The sequence below is a fragment of the Perissodus microlepis genome, chromosome 16 (genome assembly GCF_051167445.1).
Source record: "Perissodus microlepis isolate ML-2025 ecotype Zambia chromosome 16, ASM5116744v1, whole genome shotgun sequence".
Lineage (NCBI taxonomy): Eukaryota > Metazoa > Chordata > Actinopteri > Cichliformes > Cichlidae > Perissodus > Perissodus microlepis.
In genome coordinates this window covers 28,439,565-28,464,308 of record NC_140476.1, presented here as the reverse complement: position 1 = coordinate 28,464,308, position 24,744 = coordinate 28,439,565, and the positions used below count along the sequence as shown (strand labels likewise).

General features: G+C 39.2%; 1 protein-coding gene across 2 annotated transcripts in view; it reads right to left on the bottom strand.

Annotated features, from left to right (window-relative positions):
* man1a2 (mannosidase, alpha, class 1A, member 2) overlaps positions 1-24,371 on the bottom strand; it is a 143,052-nt gene extending 118,681 nt beyond the window's left edge. The window contains exons 1-2 of one of the 2 annotated variants that reach the window (XM_084907950.1): positions 24,070-24,371; positions 22,083-22,593 (exon numbers count right to left, since the gene is read on the bottom strand). In XM_084907950.1, the coding sequence (XP_084764076.1) occupies positions 22,083-22,396 (314 nt within the window). In that variant the 5' untranslated portion in view covers positions 22,397-22,593; positions 24,070-24,371. Of the gene's footprint in view, positions 1-22,082; positions 22,594-23,421; positions 24,015-24,069 lie in introns of those variants that run through there. The other variant, XM_084907951.1, reaches the window with a different exon arrangement.
* Between the last annotated feature and the right edge of the window lie 373 nt (positions 24,372-24,744).

The following is a 24,744-nucleotide window of genomic DNA, read 5'->3' as shown; positions in this document are numbered from 1 at the left end:
TGTGCAGCTGCAGGGGGAGAAATAAATATGAAGACTGCTTTTAAGATGACAACTAAGAGTTGCAGGGGTTTATAATCAAGTCAGATTTTACCTTATCAGAGCAATAGATTATGTATTGATACGTCTGGGCAATAAAACAGTAAAAATAATTATAATGAAATCTCTTTTCCTGATTAGGAAAACCAAAAAACAATCATTTTTATCATCTGAAGTTATGCCACCTTTGTAAAATGCAAAGCACACACACACAACACTAGACTTTACAGTCCCAGATACTTTTCCCTCTCACACCTAGCCGTGTATATTGATAATGTGAATTAGTTAAATCACATGTATTCAAGTAATTAAACCCCCCCCAAAAAAAGCAGCAACTGCAAAATATGCAAACAGTATGTGTGCCACTTGCTGAAAAACAAGAACGCCACAAGCAAGACTGAAATCCTCTTAGCTGGCTACAGTGACAGAGATTCATTTAATGGTGTTGAATGAATCTCTGTCACTGAAGCCAGAAAGTGACATTGTGAAAGACAGTTTGACCTCTTTCAGCGAGCGTGACCTGCTCTAAGTCAGCTCGTGTTCATCCTACAGTTCATCCCTTTCATGTGAGACTGCAGCACAGATAACTCTTCAGTAATTACTGTGCAGAAACTGAAGTAGGGCTGCCACAAACGATTATTTTGATAGTCGACTAGTCACCGATTATTTTTGCGATTAGTCGACTAATCAGATCATCATCCATTGGACGTAAAACGTACAGCTTATTGCACCAGCAGCATCTGCTCTTATATAACTATCATTAGCTTACAGCTTTAGGTGTGTAAGGTCTGTGCTAACTAAAAATAAAGACAAGATGGTAGTTTATTAAATTTTAATGAAATTTGCAGATTGTTTCAGTGAAGTTTAATAAACTCCTTGCTATCTAAAATATAACAGGACACCGGAGTATATTCTCCAGCATCTCACACTTCTGATAATCAGCTGTCTGCTTGACGTTTATTCAGCTGTGTAAAAACTATAACTTTAATCTCAGCCAAACCGATTTACTCAGGAACAAATAAAATACTAAAAAAAAACCAAACAATAACATTTAAGTTATCTAAGTGACTTATATATGTTTAACCTGAGTAGCGAAAGACGGCGGTGGGTTTGAAAACGATTTGCCGGGAGTCCGGGGTGAGCTTTGCCCCCGGCTAGCTATCGAGCTAGTGGGTAACAGACGTCTCCGAAAACGTCAGAGCGCTTTTGAAAATCTGTGGTGTCTTGATAAACTGAGCAGATATTTGGGGTTTACACAGCTACATTCGCACCTGAAAATATGTTAAACGTTTATTTTGTGACCCAGAAAGAATAATAAGAGTAATATTAAAACTAACTAGCTGCCGCCATTGTTGGAAACTGAGCTGGGCCGCGCTATGAATTCTGGGACACAGCTTCTTCTTCGGGGTTTAACGGCAGCTGGCGTCCTTGTACATGCAGTGCTGCCATCTTCTGTTTCAGTCCGTTATTACACTCTTAAATCCTACTACTTATTCCTGCGTCTTTTGTGATCTTACAAAGCTTCAAACGACGCGTCGACTATTAAGTCAGTCGTCGACGATTTTGATAGTCGACGTAATCGTGACTAGTCGACTAATCGTGGCAGCCCTAAACTGAAGGCTCCAGCTTTAGTGCCACACACATCACTGATAAAAATATTGCACTGCATTAGATATCAAATAAAGCACACAGGAAGTTCAACTGCCTGGAAAGCCTAGTTCTGTATTGCTAGAGAAAAAACAACTAAAGAAAGCACTGAGTGTGCACAACTGCAATATCACACAACTCCACAAACAATACATGATTCCACTTGGGGCTCCCTGACTTTACTATATGGTCTATGGAAATCTGACATATTTTACCTGTGTTAATCAGAGAATCAAATGAGTCTTTTTTATTACAATAAAAAAGTTAAATGAGACTGTACAGTATTGTGCAAATCTGAGTTTTTAGAATTCTAACATTCTTGAAATTCAACATTTGGTACGATCACCTTAATTCCTTGTTGTGAAACCTTGCCTGATTTCTTTTAGGCAAGGTCTTTGTGTAGGTTCTCAGTCATCCAGGTCATGGTAGCTTAAGGAGCTTGGGAAAGGAGGCCACTGAACATCTTTATTTTTTTAAAGATGTTTCACCTCTCATCCTTAGTCTCTAATTGTTAAGTTCTGAAACCAAATGGTGGAGAGTTTAAGCTATTTAAACTAGTGCTGTCAGCGTTAATCTCGTTAAAATTACGTTAACGCCATAACCGCATTAACTCAGCAAATCTCCATTAGCGAGTTAACTCATTAGAGCGGGTAGCTTGTTAACGCGTTAGCGCCGTGCAGCCCCACACACGGGGCGATCCACACTACCTTGCTAATGGAGATTTGCCGCGTTAATGCGGTTATGGCGTTAACGTCATTTTAACGAGATTAACGCAGACAGCACTAATTTAAACCCAAGTGGGCGTTGACCCACTATTAACCATGTGCCACATCATATAAGCCATAGTAAGGAAAAGGGGTATGTGTCATTACCAACACGGGTTTAGGGTGAAACCACTGTGAGACCTTGTCTCCGTATCATGTGACTTATAGAGGTCACCTGACAATGAGTAATGAGTTCTCACTCACATTTTGCCAGAACAAACACAGAGCTAATCACGTTTTCATAGTCCCTTGTAAATAAGGGAGCATGAAAAGAAAAGAATATGACGTGCCATCTATCCATCCTCTTCCACTTATCAAATTCAGGATAGCAGAGGGGCTGGAGCCTATTTCAGCTGCCATAGAGCGAGAGGTGGGGTACATCCTGGACAGGTCGCCAGTCTGTTGCAATGAAAGCAGGGAAGTGACATTCCCTACAGATAGGGTATACTGTCGTTCTGGAATAGACCACATCCATCAGGATAGAAATGTTTCAAATCATAAAAAGTAATCACTCAGAACAACTTTATTTTGATTTGCAGGGACCCATGCCTGTAAAGGGTCAAGCTGACCCAAACCAATGGTTCTGTTTTTTTCCTCTTAATTTGTCACCCATCGCTATAAGCATAAAAGAAATACTTCTGAAATAGTCTTTATAAAGTCAATAAGTGACCATTCTTCCTGGCCTTTTTGCAAAAAGTTAACCTAGTTTACCAAAAGTATTTTCATGCATCTACAGTTAATACAGTCCTGTCAAAATGTTGGCCTTACTGAGATACATGCACTAATGTGCTCCCAGAGGATCACAAAGACACCAGAGCCAAGGCCTCTGATGAATAATTCAATCTAACAAGCCCCCCTTCTGTTCACATAGGTGTTAGCTACCTGACAACCCAAGGAAAATCTAAATCAACTGCTGGCTGCTAGAGATCAGAGATTCCACAATAGTAGCTAAGCTAGTCACTCATCTGCATCAGTCTCCTGTGTGCACAGACAGAGAATGGTGTCAGTGCCATCTGCACATATTAAGAGTCATATCCATTCATCAAAGGAGAGAAGATGAATAGAAAGCAGTTTTGGGGAGGGATGTTTTTAAAAATGTTGAGATGCTCTGGTAGCTAGAGATGCACACATATCTACAGACTGAAAGTTTCAAAAGAAGAAATTATATGAAGCTATGTTGAATCATTTAAAAAGAAAAATGCATATCCCTCCCATATGTAACTACATTTCTGGGTTTCTGGTATTTCACTGCAACCAACTTCCAGGTAATCCAAACAAATAACCTCTAGTTTCCCTTTTGTATTAACCCAACAAATATCTGCTCTGGGTGTATAGAAGTAGACCTAAATCATTTTTTGCCATTCACCAAGGAGCTCACTTAAAAGCAGAAAAAGTCTTAAAGCGATACACTGACTCAGAACACATATCTTATAATATGCAGTCATTTCACATGATACGCACCCTGAATAGAAAAGTGCATCCAATTAGCGCACTAAGAGAAGTCCGGACTGAAGGTATTTCAAATAGTTACTTCAGCTTCTTTAACCCTGCATTTTTATAAATCTGCAAGTAGTTTTCCAAGCTTTACTCCATCCAAGGGAAAGGCTTGACAGAATCCCTGCCACTGAACACATCCTACACGGGACAAACAGTAACAGTGGGCTTAGATCAAAGTTAACACTTTGTGTGGGCAATTCAAGTCAAGAATCTCTTCATTTCTCCAGTAAAGCATTTGTCCATCTTGGACACAACAGTATAGAGAACACACTTCTTTTCAAGTATTACTACACCAGAGTCCTCATGGGAACCGTGCCTGTGAGCTTCAAATGACACTTCTACCTGAGAGACAGCTGTTTTTGTTTCTCCCCAGTTTTCCTTCAACATAAACATACATACACACTTTACTTGTCCTGGTTTTTCCCATGACCCACTTGGCTCAAATGGAGGCTGTATATGTAACTGCTATCCTAAGCTTAACTGTGGGTTTGTAATAGCATCCTCTCCCTCTCTTACTCTTCAAATTCTCTCTCTGCCCTAACAACCATATAACAATAGCTACAATCTCTCAGCTGCAAACATGTGAGCACACACACACGCACACAGCCTTTATTTCCTTAAATATATTCATATTCTCTTTCTGCTGCTCTTGCTCTTACTCATATCAGCCATCTTTGACTATCCTAGCCTTTTTTCCATCCTCCTCATTTTCCTCCCCCGTGTCAAGTGTTGTATCAATTAGTGTTCAGTTACGTTCGTGCTATGGCAGTTTATCTGCCTGAATGCATGTTCTTATTCTCCTTTCTCTCGTCGTCTTATTTCTGCATAACTCCCTCCCTCCCATAAATGTCTGCGCAGTTATGATGTATTCTTGATAGTAACTGCATCAGGTGAACACCTGGGCACTCTAGCTCTACCTTTGATGACCTGCATCGTGTCTGTCTGACTCATATCGCTATATGAAACACAGGTGCCCATCTCCATCTCAGCTGCACAGGAAGCAAACACTACAAATGGTTGCATGAGCCCTGTGAGACTGACTTCTTTGGTGTGAAAAAGTGTGATGATGCAAGTGATGCAAACTTCAATCACCAAGCCTTTGAAAACATGGACTCTTATTTTTCCTGTAAAAACTAATGCACAACAGCAATTTTGTCAACAATAACAGATAAATGGTGTTGCATTACTGTCATTCTGTTTACAGTGCACTAAAAGGTAGAGATGATAATAAAATGAAATCAGGACAATCTGAAAGTAGCATTACAGTAAGAGAAAATGGGAGCTAAATTGATTTTATTATTGGTCTGCTATGGAACAGCTACAGCCTCCATTTTTTCCCTTGGTCTTCTTCGTGCTGTAAAAATACACGCTGCACAAAAAAAAAGATGTTTCTAATTTCCATGCAACTTCAAAACCCTTATAAGATGCTGTGCTAGTTTAAAAAAAATAGAAATTAAAAATAAAAAAGAAGCGGTCTAAGCTCCCTTATTGCTCCTGATTCTGTCCAAATTTAGGACAACATCAAGGTATTCCAGCAAATCTGCACTGACTCAGAAATCACCTTTAGAGCAGAGATTACACTCCCCATCCCGAGGCAGATCATAAATCTGGGAGCTCTGTTACAGGGCACAGCACATTATTATCAAGCTGGTACGGCTTTGATACAGCAAGCTGAGTTTTGCAGGTTTTGGGGAAAAAAAAGGGCCTTAAATCACATTTTAATTCAGAACGGTCTTTTTGAAATTCAAGCCTTTGGAAACCTGAGTGCCAAATCTTAATTTGGCGTAAAGTGATCCCACTTTGATCGCATTGCTGAAACTGACAGGGATTGTGGAACAGGGCTGCCACTCCAGTGTTTGGCAGAAATTGGACTTGGTGTGAAGCTTTGTAGTAAACATGGCCACAACTACAAGGACTACAAGACCTCATTCTCCCTCTTTACGTACTTTCGTATTTTGAGTTTTTTTTCCCTCCTCTCTCTTTACTAACCTGCTGTGCTGCACTCATGAAAAACAATTCAAACAAGTGTCTTTCTTTTGTCTTTCAAGAGGGCTTGACACCACTGCCACACTCCAAAGTGACAATAAATGTGAGACAGAGTTAGGCACACTCCACTGGCACTCCTTGGCAACAAAGACAACACTTCATCTAACTTTTTCTTATTTTAATTACCTATTTTCAGCACTACTTTAACATTTTGTCCCCCTTTCATTCCAAAGTACTTCCTCCATTCACTTACAAGTTACCACGCAACTACAGCAACCAGCACACCAATGCATCTCAACAGCTGCATTACTTCTTGGGTCTGTTCCCCATCAGTGGATATCAATTCAAGTTTGTTCTTAAATTATATTATTCATGCTACTCATCAATAACAATGTGTAAAAGTCATCACTTTAGACAAATACCAAGCTGCTATCCATGCAGGTTGGTATTTATAGTAGAGGTACCTCATCCTGAAAAGTAATTTTACTCAGAGCAGTGATTCATAACAGCTTGCTTTGTCCCGTTACGCCTTTCAACATCCGCAATAACTTTCAGAAATCTGAAAAGGTCTCCCTCGGTTGCATTGCCTCCGAGCGATCACAGAGTGGCTTCAAAGAGTAAATGATACTGCAAGAAGACATTTCTACATCTCTTTCACACACACATGGTGAAATTATAAGTCAGGAGTTCACATTACAGTTTGTTGCGTCACAGCAGTGAAAACCCACACTGTTAACATACTCTTTAACAAAGAAAAACTCAAGCTGTTTTTTGAACTAAAAAAAAAACAAAAAAAAAAAACAGCTATTAATTAATTTTTTTTATTAACAGAGATATGTTACAGGAGGAAAAATAAATAATAAATTACTAAACTCCTAATATCTTTTCAGGAAGGTATGCATGCATGATTGATGAGTGTTTGCGATCTTCTGCTGAGTCTCGGGAAATGACAGTGCAAAAACGATGACTTCTGTATAGATTAGGGATAAACTAGAAATGCCTCCCTGCAGTTGCATACTCCTGCCCATTAGTCAAGTTGTAGCTCATATTATGGTCTGTCTAGACTCATAATATACAGTAAGCAATCAAGACTTTATCTTGTGGGTACACAATATTATTTCGGGGGGATTCACAACAGACTGACAACCAGAAACAAACACCAACCTCAAACAGCTACTAACTATAGCTTTCCCAACGACTTGGATTCTATCTGTGTTTGGGAAAAGGAAGTATACTAGTGTGTGTTCACAACAGGAGGATTTCTTTAATGAATTATTAAAAAGCCTCAAAGTTATGTCAGCACCCACCCACCCCATTATCGCTTGCGTCATCACTACAGGTATAAAATTTCACTGACGCTCTGTGGTATCGTATCGTTACACTGCTGCTACTCTCTTCCTCTGTGGGTGCTCCTTAAGACTGGCCATCCTGCTCCTCCCAACAGTTCTCCAGAGAGGAATGAGGACTACCGTCAGCAGTTTAAGTCCAAAATGGGGGAATATGTGAGAGTGTGAAGAGACACTGAGAAATTGGCTGAATGGACAGCTACAACAGCAACTTGGCCAAAAGGAAAATTAACTGGCAGGAAAATTAACATGAGATGGGCAGGGCTAGTTATTAGCACTGATTGAACTTTTATAATAAAGGTGACAAGAAACATTCACAATCAAATTAACAGACACCGCTCTTCTCCTTCTCTCTCTTTTTTTAAAGGCTAAAATAAGTCCACAAATGTACTTGATAGGTCATTCTTGTACTCATGAGGCCCAACCATGTGAAGTCTATATGTCAGATTACAACTTATCTGCACAGGTTTAAGTTATATCACTACAACATAATGTCCACAACATTAAAATGGCCACTCCAGCTTTTGCCCAGATGCCTGGAAATTTTAGGCTTTTGTACCACGTTTACTGGAGGAAGGCAGAACTTTTCATGTCACAGCAACAGATAACCTAGAAGCTATCTGACTCGTCACTGCAAACTCTCCTTTAATTCAAAAAGAAAGACGGCACCTGTAGCAGAGTTCCCCTGTTAGGACATAAATGTAGGTCCACTGGCCACAAACACATCAGCGCAGCTAAGAAGTTGGGGAATGAAAAGTGTGTCTGCATTATTAAGATGCTATTGGAACCAGTGATACTTGCCCAGTGATAGATACTGCATTAAAGATCTTGCTGATCAAAGTCAAAGACATGTTTTTATAGAAGCTGTACCTTTGGGATGGCTTTCAAGCACTGGAAAAATAACACAACGTCTGACTGCCACTATATATAAAACTTTTTATTGATGTTGTTTTGTTTTGTTTTTTAAGGGGGGGGGGGGGGGGGGGGGGGTGAGAAGACTTGTAAATCATTATAATACATCATTAAAAGACACACGAATAATGTAATTTAAGAACAAACTTGAATTGATATCCATTGATGGGGAACTGACCCAAGTAGTAATGCAGCTCTTGAATTATTTTGAGCAATTAACACTGATCACATCAAAGAAATATCTGGAAAGACCTCCAACATGCACAAACATTTGACCACACATCATGCAATCAATTAGCAGTATGTAATGTCTTTGATTCCCTCACTCAAAGCGGAGCCAGTGAGAATCGATACCAAATCGAACTGATAAGTGATATTGATAATTGAATCCAAATAAATTCTTATAAACCACTGCGATGCTGAGCTGCAATTAATGACAGCAATAATCGCCAGTCTGTCTTTAGGTATCAACCTTTTTTCCCCCCCCATTTTCTCCATTTTTTAAAAAACACATTCAAAACTCAAAACCAAAAGCTTATAATTAAATTTATCATTTTTACCTAACCAGCTCCAGAAGTACACTCACACACAGATCTGTACTTGCCATAAGGAGATTTTCTAAGAGGACACCTAATCCACCCTTTGTAAAGCAGCCCGGTTCTTAACGTGGGGAGCCATGCAGTTACACTGGATGCACACACTTATCAAAGATGATGGCTTGCTGCTAATTTCCAGTGATTTCCCAGATTCAGTCTGGGAGTTATTCCAGGAAAAATCTAGAACAGAGCCATCAACAGTTGAACTGCCTGTTAGTGATCAAATGTTGTCGTTATCATGTTGACTTTGTGCAGCATCAGCTACATGAGAGCCACCAAGAAATGTAGAAACTGGTCGAGAAAAAAAATGGGATGCTGAAAAATGGGACGATCGTGGCTCAAAGAGTTGGCAGTTCGTCTTGTAACCGGAAGGTTGCCGGTTCGAGCCCCGGCTCGGACAGTCTTGGTCGTTGTGTCCTTGGGCAAGACACTTCACCTACCGCCTACTGGTGATGGCCAGAGGGGCCGATGCTGCGATATGGCAGCCTCGCTTCTGTCAGTCTGCCCCTGGGCTACAACTGTAGCTTGCCTACACCAGTGTGTGAATGTGAGAGTGAATGAATAGTGGAATTGTACAGCACTTTGAGGTTCTCGAAAAGCGCTATATAAATGCAATCCATTGAAAATACCACTACAGAGGTGGTGAAGAGAGAATTGTCATTTGTGAGTCAACTAGACTCAAAACACTTAAAACACACTTCTTACTTCTCCTGAACTCTGCCTGATAAATTACTCGGCTTTGATTTATTAAAAGGTGCATTTTTTAAATGCACCTTTTATGAGGCTTAAATCAAAAGCTTACTTTAGCAAGAAAAATGCCTTGTTTTTTTTTACATTCAGAAATTACTATTAAATATTACAAAATACATAAAAGGTTCAAAGTTGTCTGAATTCAGTCATTTTGAACACCAGATAAAAAAAAAAATAATACAGTGCAAAATCATCTCATTTGTTACTGCAATTGAGTGATACGTGATGGAATCATTTTAATACGACTAACCATTTATTTCATATTTCTTAATACTCAACCTATGCCAGTGAGTAAATGCATGTATTCACTGACTTGCTCCTGTTAACTTAAGGGATACTACACAAAGAAACCACACGCCGTGTTTTTGGCACGTATTGCTAAAAAGTTATATGGAAAAACTGGTTTAACAAACAATACAGAAACAAGGCCTGAAATCTCTGTTTCACACGCCCAGACTTTACACTTCAGTCAATCTGAAGGGCTGCAGCTGTCGTCTACAAACAAAATATCATTACGATGATATGAAAAATGGAAAATTAAAAAAAGAAACAAAGACAGAAAATGTAATTTACACTAAGCAGGTCTGACTGTTTTCCTTTTCCAAAGCAACAGTGTCATGTTTGATGGAAGTCCATTGTATTTCTGCGGTCTAGTCACTTCTTAATACAACTAGCAGATGAAATCTATGGACAACAGACAAATCATTTGGCATCAGCATTCGTCAACATGGATCTCAAGGATGGACTTACATTTGATAAAGTATTCTGCATGTTTTGAAATTATTCTGAAAGCAACAGGGTGAAGACATTAAAGGGGAATAGTAACAAGAACCTGTAAGCAGAAGGGTGTATGGGTTTAAAGTATTTTCTTGACTTTCTTGAAGGCGCATTTGATATTGTAAAACAATTCAGACATTCAGTTATTTAATTGTAACTTAAATTTTTAATTTCATCTTATATGCACCAACAGTTTTTTTTATATAAAGGAAATTAAACATTGTCAATGTATTTGAAAATGTTGAATCTAGCAAGCTGGAATTTGAGAGCATGTTGGAGTTACTGGAAATCAAATATATTGGCTGTAAGGCAGCTGCTACTGCAGTGATCATTACACTTAGACTGAGAAAACAGTCTTGCAAAAAGGGTACTCACACCCTAATATACTGGTTTAGAGTATACTAAATAATACTAGGGTTAAAGCTTAATAGCAACACCTGGGGGGGGGGGGGGGGAGGACACCATGAGGCCAACAAATGACTTTAAAAAAAAAAAAAAAAAAGATTAGAAAGATGTACTTCCTGACAGAAACCTTCCAATTATCTGGACTTGAGATAGCACTAGGAGTACACTAGCCTGTGACCCCTTAAGGCTGGGGTTGTGACTATCACGTAATTTCTCATCAGCTTACATAGTATCTGAGAAACATTTTTTTTGACAACTATAATTTTAGACAGAAAGGCAGAATTAGCAGCTGCTCTAACCATATATAACAGCTTCTAACACAACTGATAGGCCAAAACAATATCAATTCTTTCATCTATTTGCAAAACAAGCAGGGCCGTTTGCAGCTGAATTTCTGACTATCATTCAGCTACGGTTGTTAGACTTCTTAAAGCAATCAAAATATTGGAAAATTACACTGTTGTTAAAGGCTTAAGGCCATTATAGGTCCATTTTTAGCTTCAAAACTTGAAGCCCCATCGACTTGCTTTAGATCTAACTTTTATAACTGTTCTACATTGTTTGCTGATGCGTAAAAAACCCATTTTGTCTTGTCAAGGTACTTTGCTTTCCTTTTAGCTCTGAACAACAGAAGCCACTATTAAATAGCTTCACCCCTGTTAAATCCACTAAACAGTACGGATGGTTTCACGAGCTTCTGCAAAACTGCAGCCCCTAGTTTTAACAGTGTATGTGCTCAAGTATGTGATAGGTGGGCCTGCAAATACAAACAAGCACGCCTTGATTATCACCAGGCATAAACACACGCACACATACACACAAACAAAAGAAAAATAAATAAATAAAACTACCTAGATTTACTTTGCAGCTGACAGGGAAATTAAGCATGAAGACACAGGAATGATATCACACTAAATATGATAAATAAAGGTGCTCCTATATTGGCTTGGGCCTTAAATATGATCTGCTGCGCTGCTATGTTGATTTATGGCCCTATCATAGTGCAAAAGCAAAGTTACGGCCCTGCAACACTAACAATAACTGGCAACGTAATAAGTAGCAAAACCAAGGTACTAGTGGTCACATGACTAAAATCCATTGTTGGAGGGATGCAGTACAAAAAGGTTGTACCTGTAGATTTTCTGCTACTTACAGGTGTGCATGAATCATAAACTCACTTGTCTCATCACACTGTTCACAATTAAACTACTTGTGTTGTACTTGTATTGTTGTACTATTTCATTTGAAGAATTGAAACAGAAACTGATGCATAACACTAACAGAACATCAGGGAGTGTCCATACAATGGTTTCACATCAACTTTAACTGTAAAAGTAATGACATATTAAATAAAACATTCACCACCAAACTGAAAGACAATGTAATAAACTTAGTCATCTAATACAAAGCATTCTGAACTTTGCTTTTAGCTTCAGTTACAAGAAAAGGTTTATGTACCTATAATATACTAATAATTGTAGTTGTATAATAAAAGTATTTACTCTAATCAATAAACAATCCCGACTCCAGAAAGTGCAACTTCACTGAAAGTTAACTTCAGTGATACAAGTGGGGATTCTGAGGTTGAAGGCATGTACTCCTGTTTCTACAAAGTTTGGTTATTCACAAAGCCTGATCATTTCAGGCAGTGCACAAGAACAGACAATGCTTCCAGCTCCAGAATCTAATAAGAAAATTCCTTACATTTTACTTCTGCTGGCTGCAAAAGAGACTTCCAGTATAGAAGTTTATGGGAAAATGACCATCAGCTCCCTTTGCTCTGTGACTTTAATAAACTCTTTCCTGATGTCCTTAAGGGATTATTCACTAGCTTCAGGTCAACTGAAAAAGGAACATTGTAAATTGTAGTCCAAAACAGAAAAATAAAACAAAACAAAAGAGGATGAGGCTGACAGGGAATGAATGACAGTTGACCAATGAGGTGTTTATAAAGCCACAATAAGACAAACTGTGGAAACAAAGGAAAATCAGCAGGCACACTGCTCTCCTCAGGGGTCGGAGTCCTGCAAAGATCACAGGAAGAGAACAATTTGACCTCTTAAATGAGGTGAAGAAGAGCCAAACACCTGCAGGAATCTCTACAGCCGTTGTAACCACTGGTTTTCTGTCCTCTATGGAAAAAAAATACTTTATATTAAAGATTTAAGGCAATACATCTGAAATGTACAAAGACTCTTCTGCATTTTGTAAATAATAATTTGTGTTTTGTTTGTTTTTTTGTTTGTTTGTTTTTTAATATCCTTGCCAATAGGCCTGCCAATTATAGCAAAAAATGTAATCTCAATACCTTTTGTTAATATGGGTATCTAACCTCTTAGCATCATTTAGCCTTATTATTTACAGATTTTGAGGTAAAAATTATTTATTAAACCTATCTTTTCAGATAAACTAAATTAAACAAGCTACAGCCTTTTCTGGACCGAATTTGATCAAATGGCCTCAACCCACCCAGTTACCCAACTCTAAAGCATGGTGAAGGGAGCATCATGGTTTGTGGGTGATTTGCTATGTCATGACCAGTACATTTTAAAATCATTGAGAAAAAGAAATGAACAGGTCATAACTGTATGAAGACATTTTAAAGCAGAATGTCAAAGCAGCAGTCCAAAATTTAGTAAACTGGAAAGCTTTGGTGCAATGTACAATGATCCAAAGCACAAAATGACATCAACAATAATGGTATGGTTGGAGAAAAATAAAAATTCATGTTTTGGATATACCAATTAACCCAACTGAAATGCTTTTTGATTGTTTGAAAATGCTGTTCAATCAGTAATATTAATAATAAAGTTTTGTAAGTTTTGTAAGGAGTGGTCCAGAAGTGTTGCAGAAGGTTCTGTGAGTTACTAAATTCACATAACAAGGTCACATAATTTTATCAGTGTTTTGAAGTGTGCCCTATTAGTGTGTTGTGAATTCAGTCTGACTGCATCTGTCTATATTTGAGACTTGAAGGTGAAGGTTACATCACAATTTAAGAGGAATCAAATCTTAAAACCCAATAATTCCAAAGTGTACAGAAACTTTTTCTTGCAACTGTGTTTGGTGACATGGGGATATGACACTCATGATGTGAGATTAGTAAAGAAATGACATCTTCCACTGCGGGAGAGGGAGATTGAAATAGTCTACACAGATGGTGCACCTAATACCTCCAGACACAAGCCCTTTTTATTAGTTTTTATATAACACTTTATAGAAAAAGACAGGAAGGTGCCAAAATGCATGTGGATGCTGAGACAGGTTCACTGAACCACAGAAGGAGCTACTGATAGATGATCTGATATTTACCGGACCATAAAGGCAAATAATCATTCAGAGGACAGGATATTGCAGTATTGACTTCGGCAATTCCCAAACTACAGGAGGCCTGGATGGACCAGGCAGAATTCAAATCTTCATTATAATATAAAAATGATGCCTTTTTGTCCAGGTGAAAGAAAATGTGTTGCTCTAAGAAAATATAGGTACACATTATAAACATTTTTCCTCATAAATGTTTACTGTAGATTCACTAAAAAGGAGAAGACCACAGACAAATAGAGGTTAAAATTGGTGGCAGATGGCATTTCTGTCAAACCCCACTGGACACCCTGGCAAGTATCCAATATGAATGTTCATGTCCAAACCAGGACAACACAATCATATTATTACTCACACCAAGTCCAAATGAATAAATTTGTTGTTTCAGTCAGAGTGGATGAAACTGTTTAACTTTGGATTGGGATGGCCAATAAGGTTTAAACTGATCATATGTAATAATAATAACTAAAAAACAACAACAACAAAACAGTAAGGCGCAAAATGATAATTCATTATTTTTCATTATAAATTGTTTCATCTAAAATGTCATCACAGTTTCTTGATCCCTTCTGCAATATTTTCAGTCTGCTTTGTTATTCAACCACCTCTTTAAAGTCCAAACACATTTTAAATTTGTCTTGTAATACCTAAAACCACTATCCATCCAGTCAACACTAAATACCAACCAGGATGTCTGTATATGTGATCATAAAGGGTTAGAATAAGGATCATTTTTCTCTGACTTCTACATTTCTACTGTAGCTGATAAAATGTCACTGCTTCTGCCAACATGCCCTCTTGCCCCTTTTACAGATTACAGTGCTGCACCTGGCTAGTCCTATGTTGTTTGAGCCAGAACAGAACAAACCCAAGGCGGGATCATTACTGGCCTCACAGTATGTTGAGCTCAACTGGGCTTTATAGCCGAGCATTCAACCGGCAAAGCCTAAGACTTAAACTTGTAAACATCCATTCTGATTTCAAATGTCTATTTACCAAAATGATCTTTACATAAGGCAAAAGATTTAATTCTCAGGTATTATGGCATCAATATAATAAGCCAATATAATAAGCAGCCATGGTATAAGTCAGAACAGAAATGCAAAGAACTTCCTTGAATGTTCCACCACCATTCTTTAATGTCTGTTAAGCATCTTGTTACTTGTCTTCAGCATAGTTTTAATAAGATAACAGGTGGAAGATCTAAAATATCTTCAGTTTTAAAAGCCAACTATTTCAGTGCTGATCTGAAAACCTCAGCAGAGAAACACCCTCTACTGTTCAGGTAGAAAACTCCAAATTATGCTGAAAGATGCTAAATAATCACTGAAGCATCATACTAGCCAAAATACAGACGCTTGACCAGAAAATAATGCCTTGCATTATATTCAGTGACACGTATTTACAGCAACAGGGCAACTTTCAACTCTTAAGTGGGTTATTTTATTATGGGCTGTTTTTATTTTCAAAATGTTAGAAGCTTAACAAGTTTTTCTTATGTCTCTACAATAAACTCAGGCATGTCAGAGTTCATCAGTCACATAACGGTCCAGTTAAACCAATTTAACCTGCAAACCCACCTACTGGTCATGCTATGTAACTACCAAAGCGAAAAACATCAAGTAAACTAAAAGTTAACTTGTTTTTGAATAAGCCCACAGAAACCAAGGGAAACCCTGGAAGCAGCACAACTCCTCCTGGGTGTTTACAAAAACTAACACTCAAAACTCAAAAAGATGTTCAGTCCAGCACCATGTGAGCAAGGCTACACATACCTCTTCCCCGTTACATTTCATTTCTCCAAAAATTCAATGGCTGGATACCAGCATAGATTAATAACCTTTTCTCCCTCATAAGCTTTACAGGACTATTAACAGGTTGAGCTCGTGAACAAAGAACTGGTTCTGTGGGGGTTTCTGTGGCCGAATAAAGCAAAGGTGAAATTATTATGAGCGTGTTTGGGTTCCTGCGGGTCTCTTTAAATGCTAGCACACCTCATTTTCCTGAGGCTGTTTGAACTCCGAGTCCTCTGGAGCACACAATAACCACTTTAAGAACAGCTGAGGCAGCTATACCAACAAGCAAACTGAACAGATTTCAATAAGCTGTTATAAGACGGGGTGGAGAGGATAAAAACACCTCACATGAATGCTTGTGTAAGGTTAAAATACACGGAGCACATATTCCTGACTTTGAATTTGCATAAAACTAATTTCCAGACATCTCTAAGGTTACGATTACTCTTCCTCTGTAAAACACAGTGACATCTCAGTGGCTGTATTTTAATCACATTACATATACTCCTCTTAATTTCCGTCAAATGTGAAGCTACGTATTTATATTTTTTCTGTCCTTGGTATATCCTTGAAAATGGACGGCAGTGAAGATGCTCATAACTGTGTAGCTTTTTTCCCCCCTCTCACAGCCATGTTATTAATTCCAAGGAGTTGCTCACTAAGCAATTAAAAATCCATGAATCTGAATACAAAGCTGAAAAAGGCTATAAAAAAAATAAAGAAATATAAAAAAAAGTATTCAGTTCATTAAGAAGACGACGAAATGCCTTGTGCCATCTGTGACTGCACACTGAACCTACTGGAATCTCATTTAAACAGCTTACCCAAAACACGAAGAGTACGTTGAATGGGATTTATTTCAAGCCTGCAGCATGGAAGTTTAAAGCAATGTTGCCGAGCCCTTGTAATGCATATCAATCCATTTTTTGAAGGCTATAATTCTTCCTGCGAATGTCAAATTTCTTTTTCTATCTGACTTTCTCAGAAGCTAAGTTTATCCCCCATGACGATAACCTCAGTTAGTATACTGCTGTGTGTGTCTGATGCTACGTCACGTTCCTCTGTAGCTCTGGAAAACCAATCGCTCGCAGCTGATTTAAAATTCATCCAGTTCGACACACCAGTGAGGAAGTGTTGAAGCAGACATCAGATTTCAAAGTCTGATTTACTAAAACATACTGAAACATACTGATATATATAACATACTCCAAGGTGATGAAATTTGAACTATCCAAACTATTAGTTCAAATTAGGAAAGGCCTAAATGTAACGCACGTTTAATTATATGTAAAACTCCCATGTTCCAGCTTTACAGTGACACAGATCACAAGACTAACCGCGTTCACACTAGGCATGTGCACGGTCAACAAGACATTTAAATACTGCTACTCTTGCTAGTAGGCACCAGAAATACTAGTCGGTTAAATCTATTATTGTTGTTTTACTAAGTTACCTGTTGGTTCAAAGATGTTACAACGCCACCTGAGACCAACTAGTGCTGCAGCCCTGACAAATGCCTGAGACCCCCTCGCTCTCTGTGAGGGAACTTGAAATGAAACAGATTGAAAGTAAGAAGATGACAGCTGCGTGAAACACCACAGCTCTGCAGTACATTGATGAAGAAAATGAACTTTTGTATTTTGGCTGTGTGAGAGAAAACTGGCATATAACCACTCTGAAGTGGTCCAAGTAATTTGTAACCACATTATGCACAGACGTGTGGATGCTAGCCTGCCATGAAAGGGGCTACTGCTGCTAGCAAACATTTATCAAACTAATCTGACACTGTGTGGCCCCAGCGCTATACACGGCACAAAGTACTACATATTTCACCAACATTCATAACAAGATTTGAATGTTGAGGAATCCGTTAATGGTCTCAAATGACTCCTAAATTCATACACAGTTATTCTAAGGTCAGTGTTTATCCTTGTCTGTTAGATTGCGCCCAGCGTCTTCTGCCTTTTACACTAGTTAACTAGTCTGATTTTTTTCCTGTCTCGTTCAAATGACTCGTAAATTAGTCCCCAGGAACATCCTGGGGACCCTTTTGTGTTGGAAGTGCCCAGAAATGAAATATAGGAGTAGAGTCGAGAAGACCTCAGTGTAGAGTAGAAGTATTTGAAGCAAAACATGACTGCCACTTATGGCGAAGCAAGAATAACTCCAAGTTTCCCACCTCGACATTTAAAAAAAACAAAACAAAAAAAAAAACTTGATAATACGCAGCACCATCTGAGCCCAGCACTGCCTGTTCTGTTTGTCTGAGTCGTTGGACAACAGCAATTACGTTATTTCAAGCAGGCAGCATTGAAAGAAAGGCTTTCAGAATGAAAATATGAACAGGCACCACAGGGAATAAGGAGGCAAAATGCAACGTTGAAACTGTGGGAGAAACTGCTTGGTAACACCCTGCCAAGATTTCAGATAAACCAATGACGTCTGTTACCGCCGTGCAGATGACCTTTTCTATGAAATTGTTCTTCTCACCTGCCCTTTGGCACTCATGCATGTCATAAATATTTTGTGGCTGCAAAATAATATGCATGTGCTTACATGATTCATACGTGAATGAGTTATGCCAGCGAAAGACCACTCCAATAGAAGGACGATAACTACTGTTAGTTCTTTGGCTACACTGAAAGCACAGTAATGTTTGTGGAACATGTGTGTAGCAGAGCTTCTTAGTAGATACACCTGAAGAGCACGTTCTACTTAAGATTATGTTAGTTAACAGGAAAACAAGACTTGAGGATTTATTTCATGGGTTCTGTTGTGTTTTTAGCTTTGAAAACAGCACAGCACTGTGGAACTGTCACTATCTACTGGCTGTTAACTGGATTTTGGTGTCAATTCCTCAGACTGGTCTGATTTTGTGATTGCTAAATAGATCTCCGCAGCATATTCCCACTTCTTACACACTACTCTTACGCACGGTGTAGCCACTGTGATTGAAACAGTGAAACTGCACCGTTGCAGCATGTGCAGTGGAAACTGCCTACAACTGTTAGACTGTTGTTCGGTGTAGTGTAATTTTGAAACAGCATGTTAAAAATGAATCTATGTGCATTTTCACTAGCTTGTGTTTTCTTTCCATTTTAGCATGTTATTCAGTAAAGGAGGATCACAGCTGTGCTTGTTGGGTAATTTAGCTGGAACTCAGCAGAAGAAATGCTAGTACTCTCATGAGATCAGAATCAGAATCAGAATACTTTATTGATCCCTGGGGGAAATTATTTTTTGTTACAGTGCTCCATTATAAACCAACATTAAGACAAGACAGACAATACGCTAACTAAGAATAGTACAATATATATATACAATATATACATATATATACATACATAAGTCACTCATAAATAAATAAATAGATCAAGCCTGCCATGAGATCTACATACATTTAGTGTTCTATGGTGTTTTTCCATCTTAGTTGGGTGAACACTTGTTGGGAAACACTTGGAAAACCACTTGTCATTAACCTGCCTAACTCCATCTTCACTTCTGGTGTTGCACTACGTGTTCTACTCCACCCTTCCCACCTCATATGTACACGTACACAGTGAAACCCACAGATTGCAGCCTTGTAACAGAGAGAAATTATGAGAGAACCTGGCGTGACTAGAAATGAATGCAGCAGAGGCACTCACACTGCTCTGAAATGAACACAGCAGTACAAATTAGGTAAATACAAGGTTTAGTTTCTTTTCTATCATTTAAATACTGATTTAAAAAAAGTAAATGTTTCTATGTCAGTGTTCCCGAGTCAGTTGAGATATCATTTGATAGATGCACATGAACCTTGTGCAGAGCACTGCATTCCAAAAGGCACAACACTATTAGAGATACCAAACACTGACCCTGATTTAGGAGGGAGAAAGCGCCTCAGAACGATAGCTGGACAGAACAAATGATAAATGTCAACACTGAAGCCCAAAGTGACCAGTATGTAGCTCACTGCTGACACTAATTTCCAAGCCTGTTTAAGCAGTCACTAAGGCTTTTCAAACAGCCTGTGTGTTCTAGATCATCAAGTTCAACAATGTCTGCCTGCGGGACAAAACAGCAAAACTCAGGCCAAAGTGATAAAATGCCTGCTGTTAAAGAACTAAAACCATTAGACCTAGTGGAGAAACAAAGGGCGAGAGAGCACAGAGCACACTCAGCTGTGCAAAGGAATACGGAACAAAATGAAAGGAGCATTTGTGCCGACGTGTATCACTTGGCAAACAGTAACACACATCCAGAGGCATCAGATTGTTTGAAAAAATGTGTCAAGACACCTGGTTGAATGACATAAGCTATGTAAAGAACCAAAGAAACTAAGTACTTACTAATATGTAAGAAAACCAGTTGTTTCTGATCTCCTTATTCACTGTCAAATACACACAGAATGAATGAATATATATATATATATATATATATATATTTTTTTTTTTTTTCATTCATTCTGTGTGTATTTGACAGTATATATATATATATATATATATATATATATATATATATATATATATATATATATATGCACACACACACACACACATATATACACTAGGGCTGCCACGATTAGTCGACTAGTCACGATTACGTCGACTATCAAAATCGTCGACGACTGATTTAATAGTCGACGCGTCGTTTGAAGCTTTGTAAGATCCCAAAAGACGCAGGAATAAGTAGTAGGATTTAAGAGTGTAATAACGGACTGAAACAGAAGATGGCAGCACTGCATGTACAAGGATGCCAGCTGCCGTTAAACCCCGAAGAAGAAGAAGAAGCTCTGTCCCAGAATTCATAGCGCAGCCCTGCTCAGTTTCCAACAATGGCGGCAGCTAGTTAGTTTTAATGTTACTCTTATTATTCTTTCTGGGTCACAAAATAAACGTTTAACATATTTTCAGGCGAGAATGTAGCTGTGTAAACCTCAAATATCTGCTCAGTTTATCAAGACACCACATGTTTTCAAAAGCGCTCCTACGTTTTCGGAGACGTCTGTTACCCACTAGCTCGATAGCTAGCCGGGGGCAAGGCTCACTAGAGCCGTGAGAACACCGGACTCCCGGCAAATCGTTTTCAAACCCACCGCCGTCTTTCGCTACTCAGGTTAAACATATTTAAGTCACTTAGATCAGCGGTCCCCAACCCCCGGGCCTCGGACCAGTACCGGTCCGTGAGTCGTTTGGTACCGGGCCGCGAGAGTTGAGGCTCAGGTGTGAAATGTATAGTTTTCAGGGTTTTTATCGGTTTTCAGCGTTATTTTTTTTATCGTTTTTATCGTTTACTCGGTTTTCCTGGGTCTTTTCACGTGTGTTATGAATAAATCTTCTTTTTTTCGTTACCGGTACTAGTTTTATTTTGTTGTATTTATCCGCGACACATTAAAGGCCGGTCCGTGAAAATATTGTCGGGCATAAACCGGTCTGTGGCGCAAAAAAGGTTGGGGACCGCTGACTTAGATAACTTCAAAATGTTATCGTTTGTCTTTTTTTTTGTATTTTATTTGTTCCTGAGTAAATCGGTTTGGCTGAGATTAAAGTTATAGTTTTTACACAGCTGAATAAACCTCAAGCAGAAAACTGATTATCAGAAGTGTGAGATGCTCGAGAATATACTCCGGTGTCCTGTTATATTTTAGATAGCAAGGAGTTTATTAAACTTCACCGAAACAATCTGCAGATTTCATTAAAATTTAATAAACTATCATTTTGTCTTTATTTTTAGTTAGCACATACCTTAAACACTTAAAGCTGTAAGCTAATGATAGTTATATAAGAGCAGATGCTGCTGGTGCAATAAGCTGTACGTTTTACGTCTAATGGATGATGATCTGATTAGTCGACTAATCGCAAAAATAATCGGTGACTAGTCGACTATCAAAATAATCGTTTGTGGCAGCCCTAATATACACACATATATATATATATATATATATATACATATATACACACATATATATACACACACACACACACACACACATATATACACACACACACACACACACACACATATATATACACACACACACACACACACACATATACACACACACACACACACACACACACACATATACACACACACACACACACACACACACATATACACACACACACACACACACACACACATATACACACACACACACACACACACACACATATATATATATATATATATATATATATATATAAATTAAGACATGCTAGCTCTTTCTTTTCTACACTTAACAACACTTCTGTGGGCCCTTACCTGTGTCTGTGCTCATCATGTCCTCCCTGTCCATGTATGATCACCTGTCCTGAGGCGTGCTTGCCCTCTTTGGGTGTGTCAATATGAGGGATAAGCACATCCTCCAAGCCCAGGTCAAAGCGCTTGTGCTTGGAATTGTCTGGGAGGAAAAAGAAGGCCCCGAAGCATAAGGTGATGAAGGCACTGAGGATGAGGAGGAGGATGAACTTCTCAGAGAGCCTCAACGTGGCCCTATGGTGCGGGAAGGAGGAGGCACCCGGCGACAGAGTGGGTATCCTGCGGCCCGACAGCGGTAGTAGAGCCGGCGTCGTCATCTTTTGACCGTTTGAAATTAACTTTACTAGGGATGGGGTAAGGTGGGTTTCACAGGTGCCACGGGTTGCTGTAGCGGCATGCACCGACTGGTTAACTTTATTATCTCATCCCTGCTTTGGTAGGTCCAGAAACCAAAAAAAGCAGAGATCCCTCAGTAACAGGGTGACTTGTCAGCAGGAACATGGCCATGATGGTTCTGAAAAAAAGTACACAGAGGCATTCAGTTAGAAAAAAAAAAACACAAAAAAATCAAATGAGAGCGTATTTAACAGACTAAACACCATTGTAGAAAAACCTTGCCTTTTCCTTTCTTCGTTTTTTACCATTTTTTTTTAGATAGTCAATGCTCTCTATGCACTGGCAGGATAGAAGAGTTGATGTCCTTTATAGTCTTTCCTTCAGTTGTCATTTCTCTACCTTGGCAGCATGTCTTTTGTAACCACTAGTATCCTCTCACCATGCACTCTCCCTGACAGGCTTCTACTGAGCCAAACAGCTCTGAATTACAATCAAAAGCAAAGTGACAGCTCAAGTAAATGGCATGTCATATATCAAGCAAGAGCTGATATATTAGAGTAATAAACAATCCTCTTGGCTTGCTATGGTGATTTTAACAACATGTCATTTGGAAAATAAATACCTCAGGATGTCTCTCGCTCTCTTTCTCTTTCCACAAACACTCACACAAAATACTTAATCCTTTGGCCATGAGAAAAATGATAGATTTTCCAAGAGGCTTAAGGTATCAAGAGTTTGTGCAGTATCTGTTCGATCAACTGTCCTTTACGCATACTGGCTTTAGTGCCACTGCAGAGTGAGCACAGCTTTCTTTCTACAGTTTTATCTTATTGCAGTGGTGTATTTCTTGCTACCACACATGTATCACTATAAAAAGCACAAAAGTAACCCACAATGCACAGTTGTGTTCCAAACTCTAGCCAAAAAAAAAAGGGAGTAAGCCGCGCTTTCTAAGTACATTGCATGCCTGTTTTCTGTGCTGTACTACATCTGAATATCAACCCACCTATTAAACACCCGTGGGCTATACTGGAAAAGATAAAGGTTTTATTCCCTCGTGCCGGCAGATGTGGAAAGAAGACGTGGGGCAAATGTCTGATTCGGCTCAGCAGCTGCTCCAAGTGCGAATGTAAAGGATGGATGGAAATGAAGCAAGTACCCCTTTAAAGACAAACATTGCTATTCGTACTAAAGCCTGCGGGGTTGGAGCTAGACAGTGTTAACGGAGCCCTGTTTTTCCTGTACTTTTCCATCATGTTGGTATGGAGCTGCGCCTCCACGCAGAATACCAAGTTCATTCTGTGACAGTGCCAGCCTGTGTGAGGTGATTAGCCAATACAAAACGCTAGCTAACAAGCAAATGCGCTAACTTACCCGGCTAATACTGGCTAGCAATGGAAAGAAAAGAGGAAAATAAAGTTCCTGTCAACGCTCAGGGGGAAACCCACACAATAAATACAAATAGCCCGACATACGCGTTTCGGCCCGTTGACATTTGAGCTATCCCGGAGGTTGTAAAGACAGAGCTTTAAAACCCTCAGCCTGCCCAGGTGCTAGCTATTTGGCTACAAGGCTAGCACTAGCTAGCTGGCTGGCTGGCTGCGAATTGACAGAGGCGGTCTCTTGTGTGGAAGCCACTCTGCTGCATCACCACCTTTCTCATATGCTCGTCGAAAATCGATGCCTGTCGGGATTCCCGGTCCACGTTTTGAAAGGAGTCGCTGTAGCAGGTGTCCTCATGTCCACAAATGAAACACCGTGGTGTCGTGCCGTGGCTGAACCGCTGACCGTCAGCTCAGACCCACATAGCGTTACAGCTCCGCGGAGAGGATGTTGATAACCGGTCGCTCTGTTGGACTGCAGCGACGGACTGAGTGCGAGCTGCTGCTGCTCGGCGATTCAGCATCAACTACTCTGCCTACCGGAGTTAGGGACCGTCTGACAATTTCGCTGGGCAGAATTACTGTTCTGTATGTAAAACAAGGCACACCAACAATGGCACACCCCCAGCCTGCTAGAGGACTAGATTCTTCTTCCCTATGATTCACCTCTGTAAAACTGAAAAACAGCTGCAGCGTGCATGATACTACATTTGTGCAAATTATGGTCCAATCCTTCACCTCAATTATTTTTTTTAGCATTTGTTTGTTATACTTAAATTAGGGATGCACCCTTTTCCAGCACAGATGTGATGGTTCTATTGTAGTGTTAGATTAATATGCTGTATTCGTCACTCTTGGCAAGAGACGAGAATCATTTATTTATGTATTAAGGCAAAATCAAAGGTTGATTTAAACACTGTTTTCCTGAGTTAAACAAATACAGTATA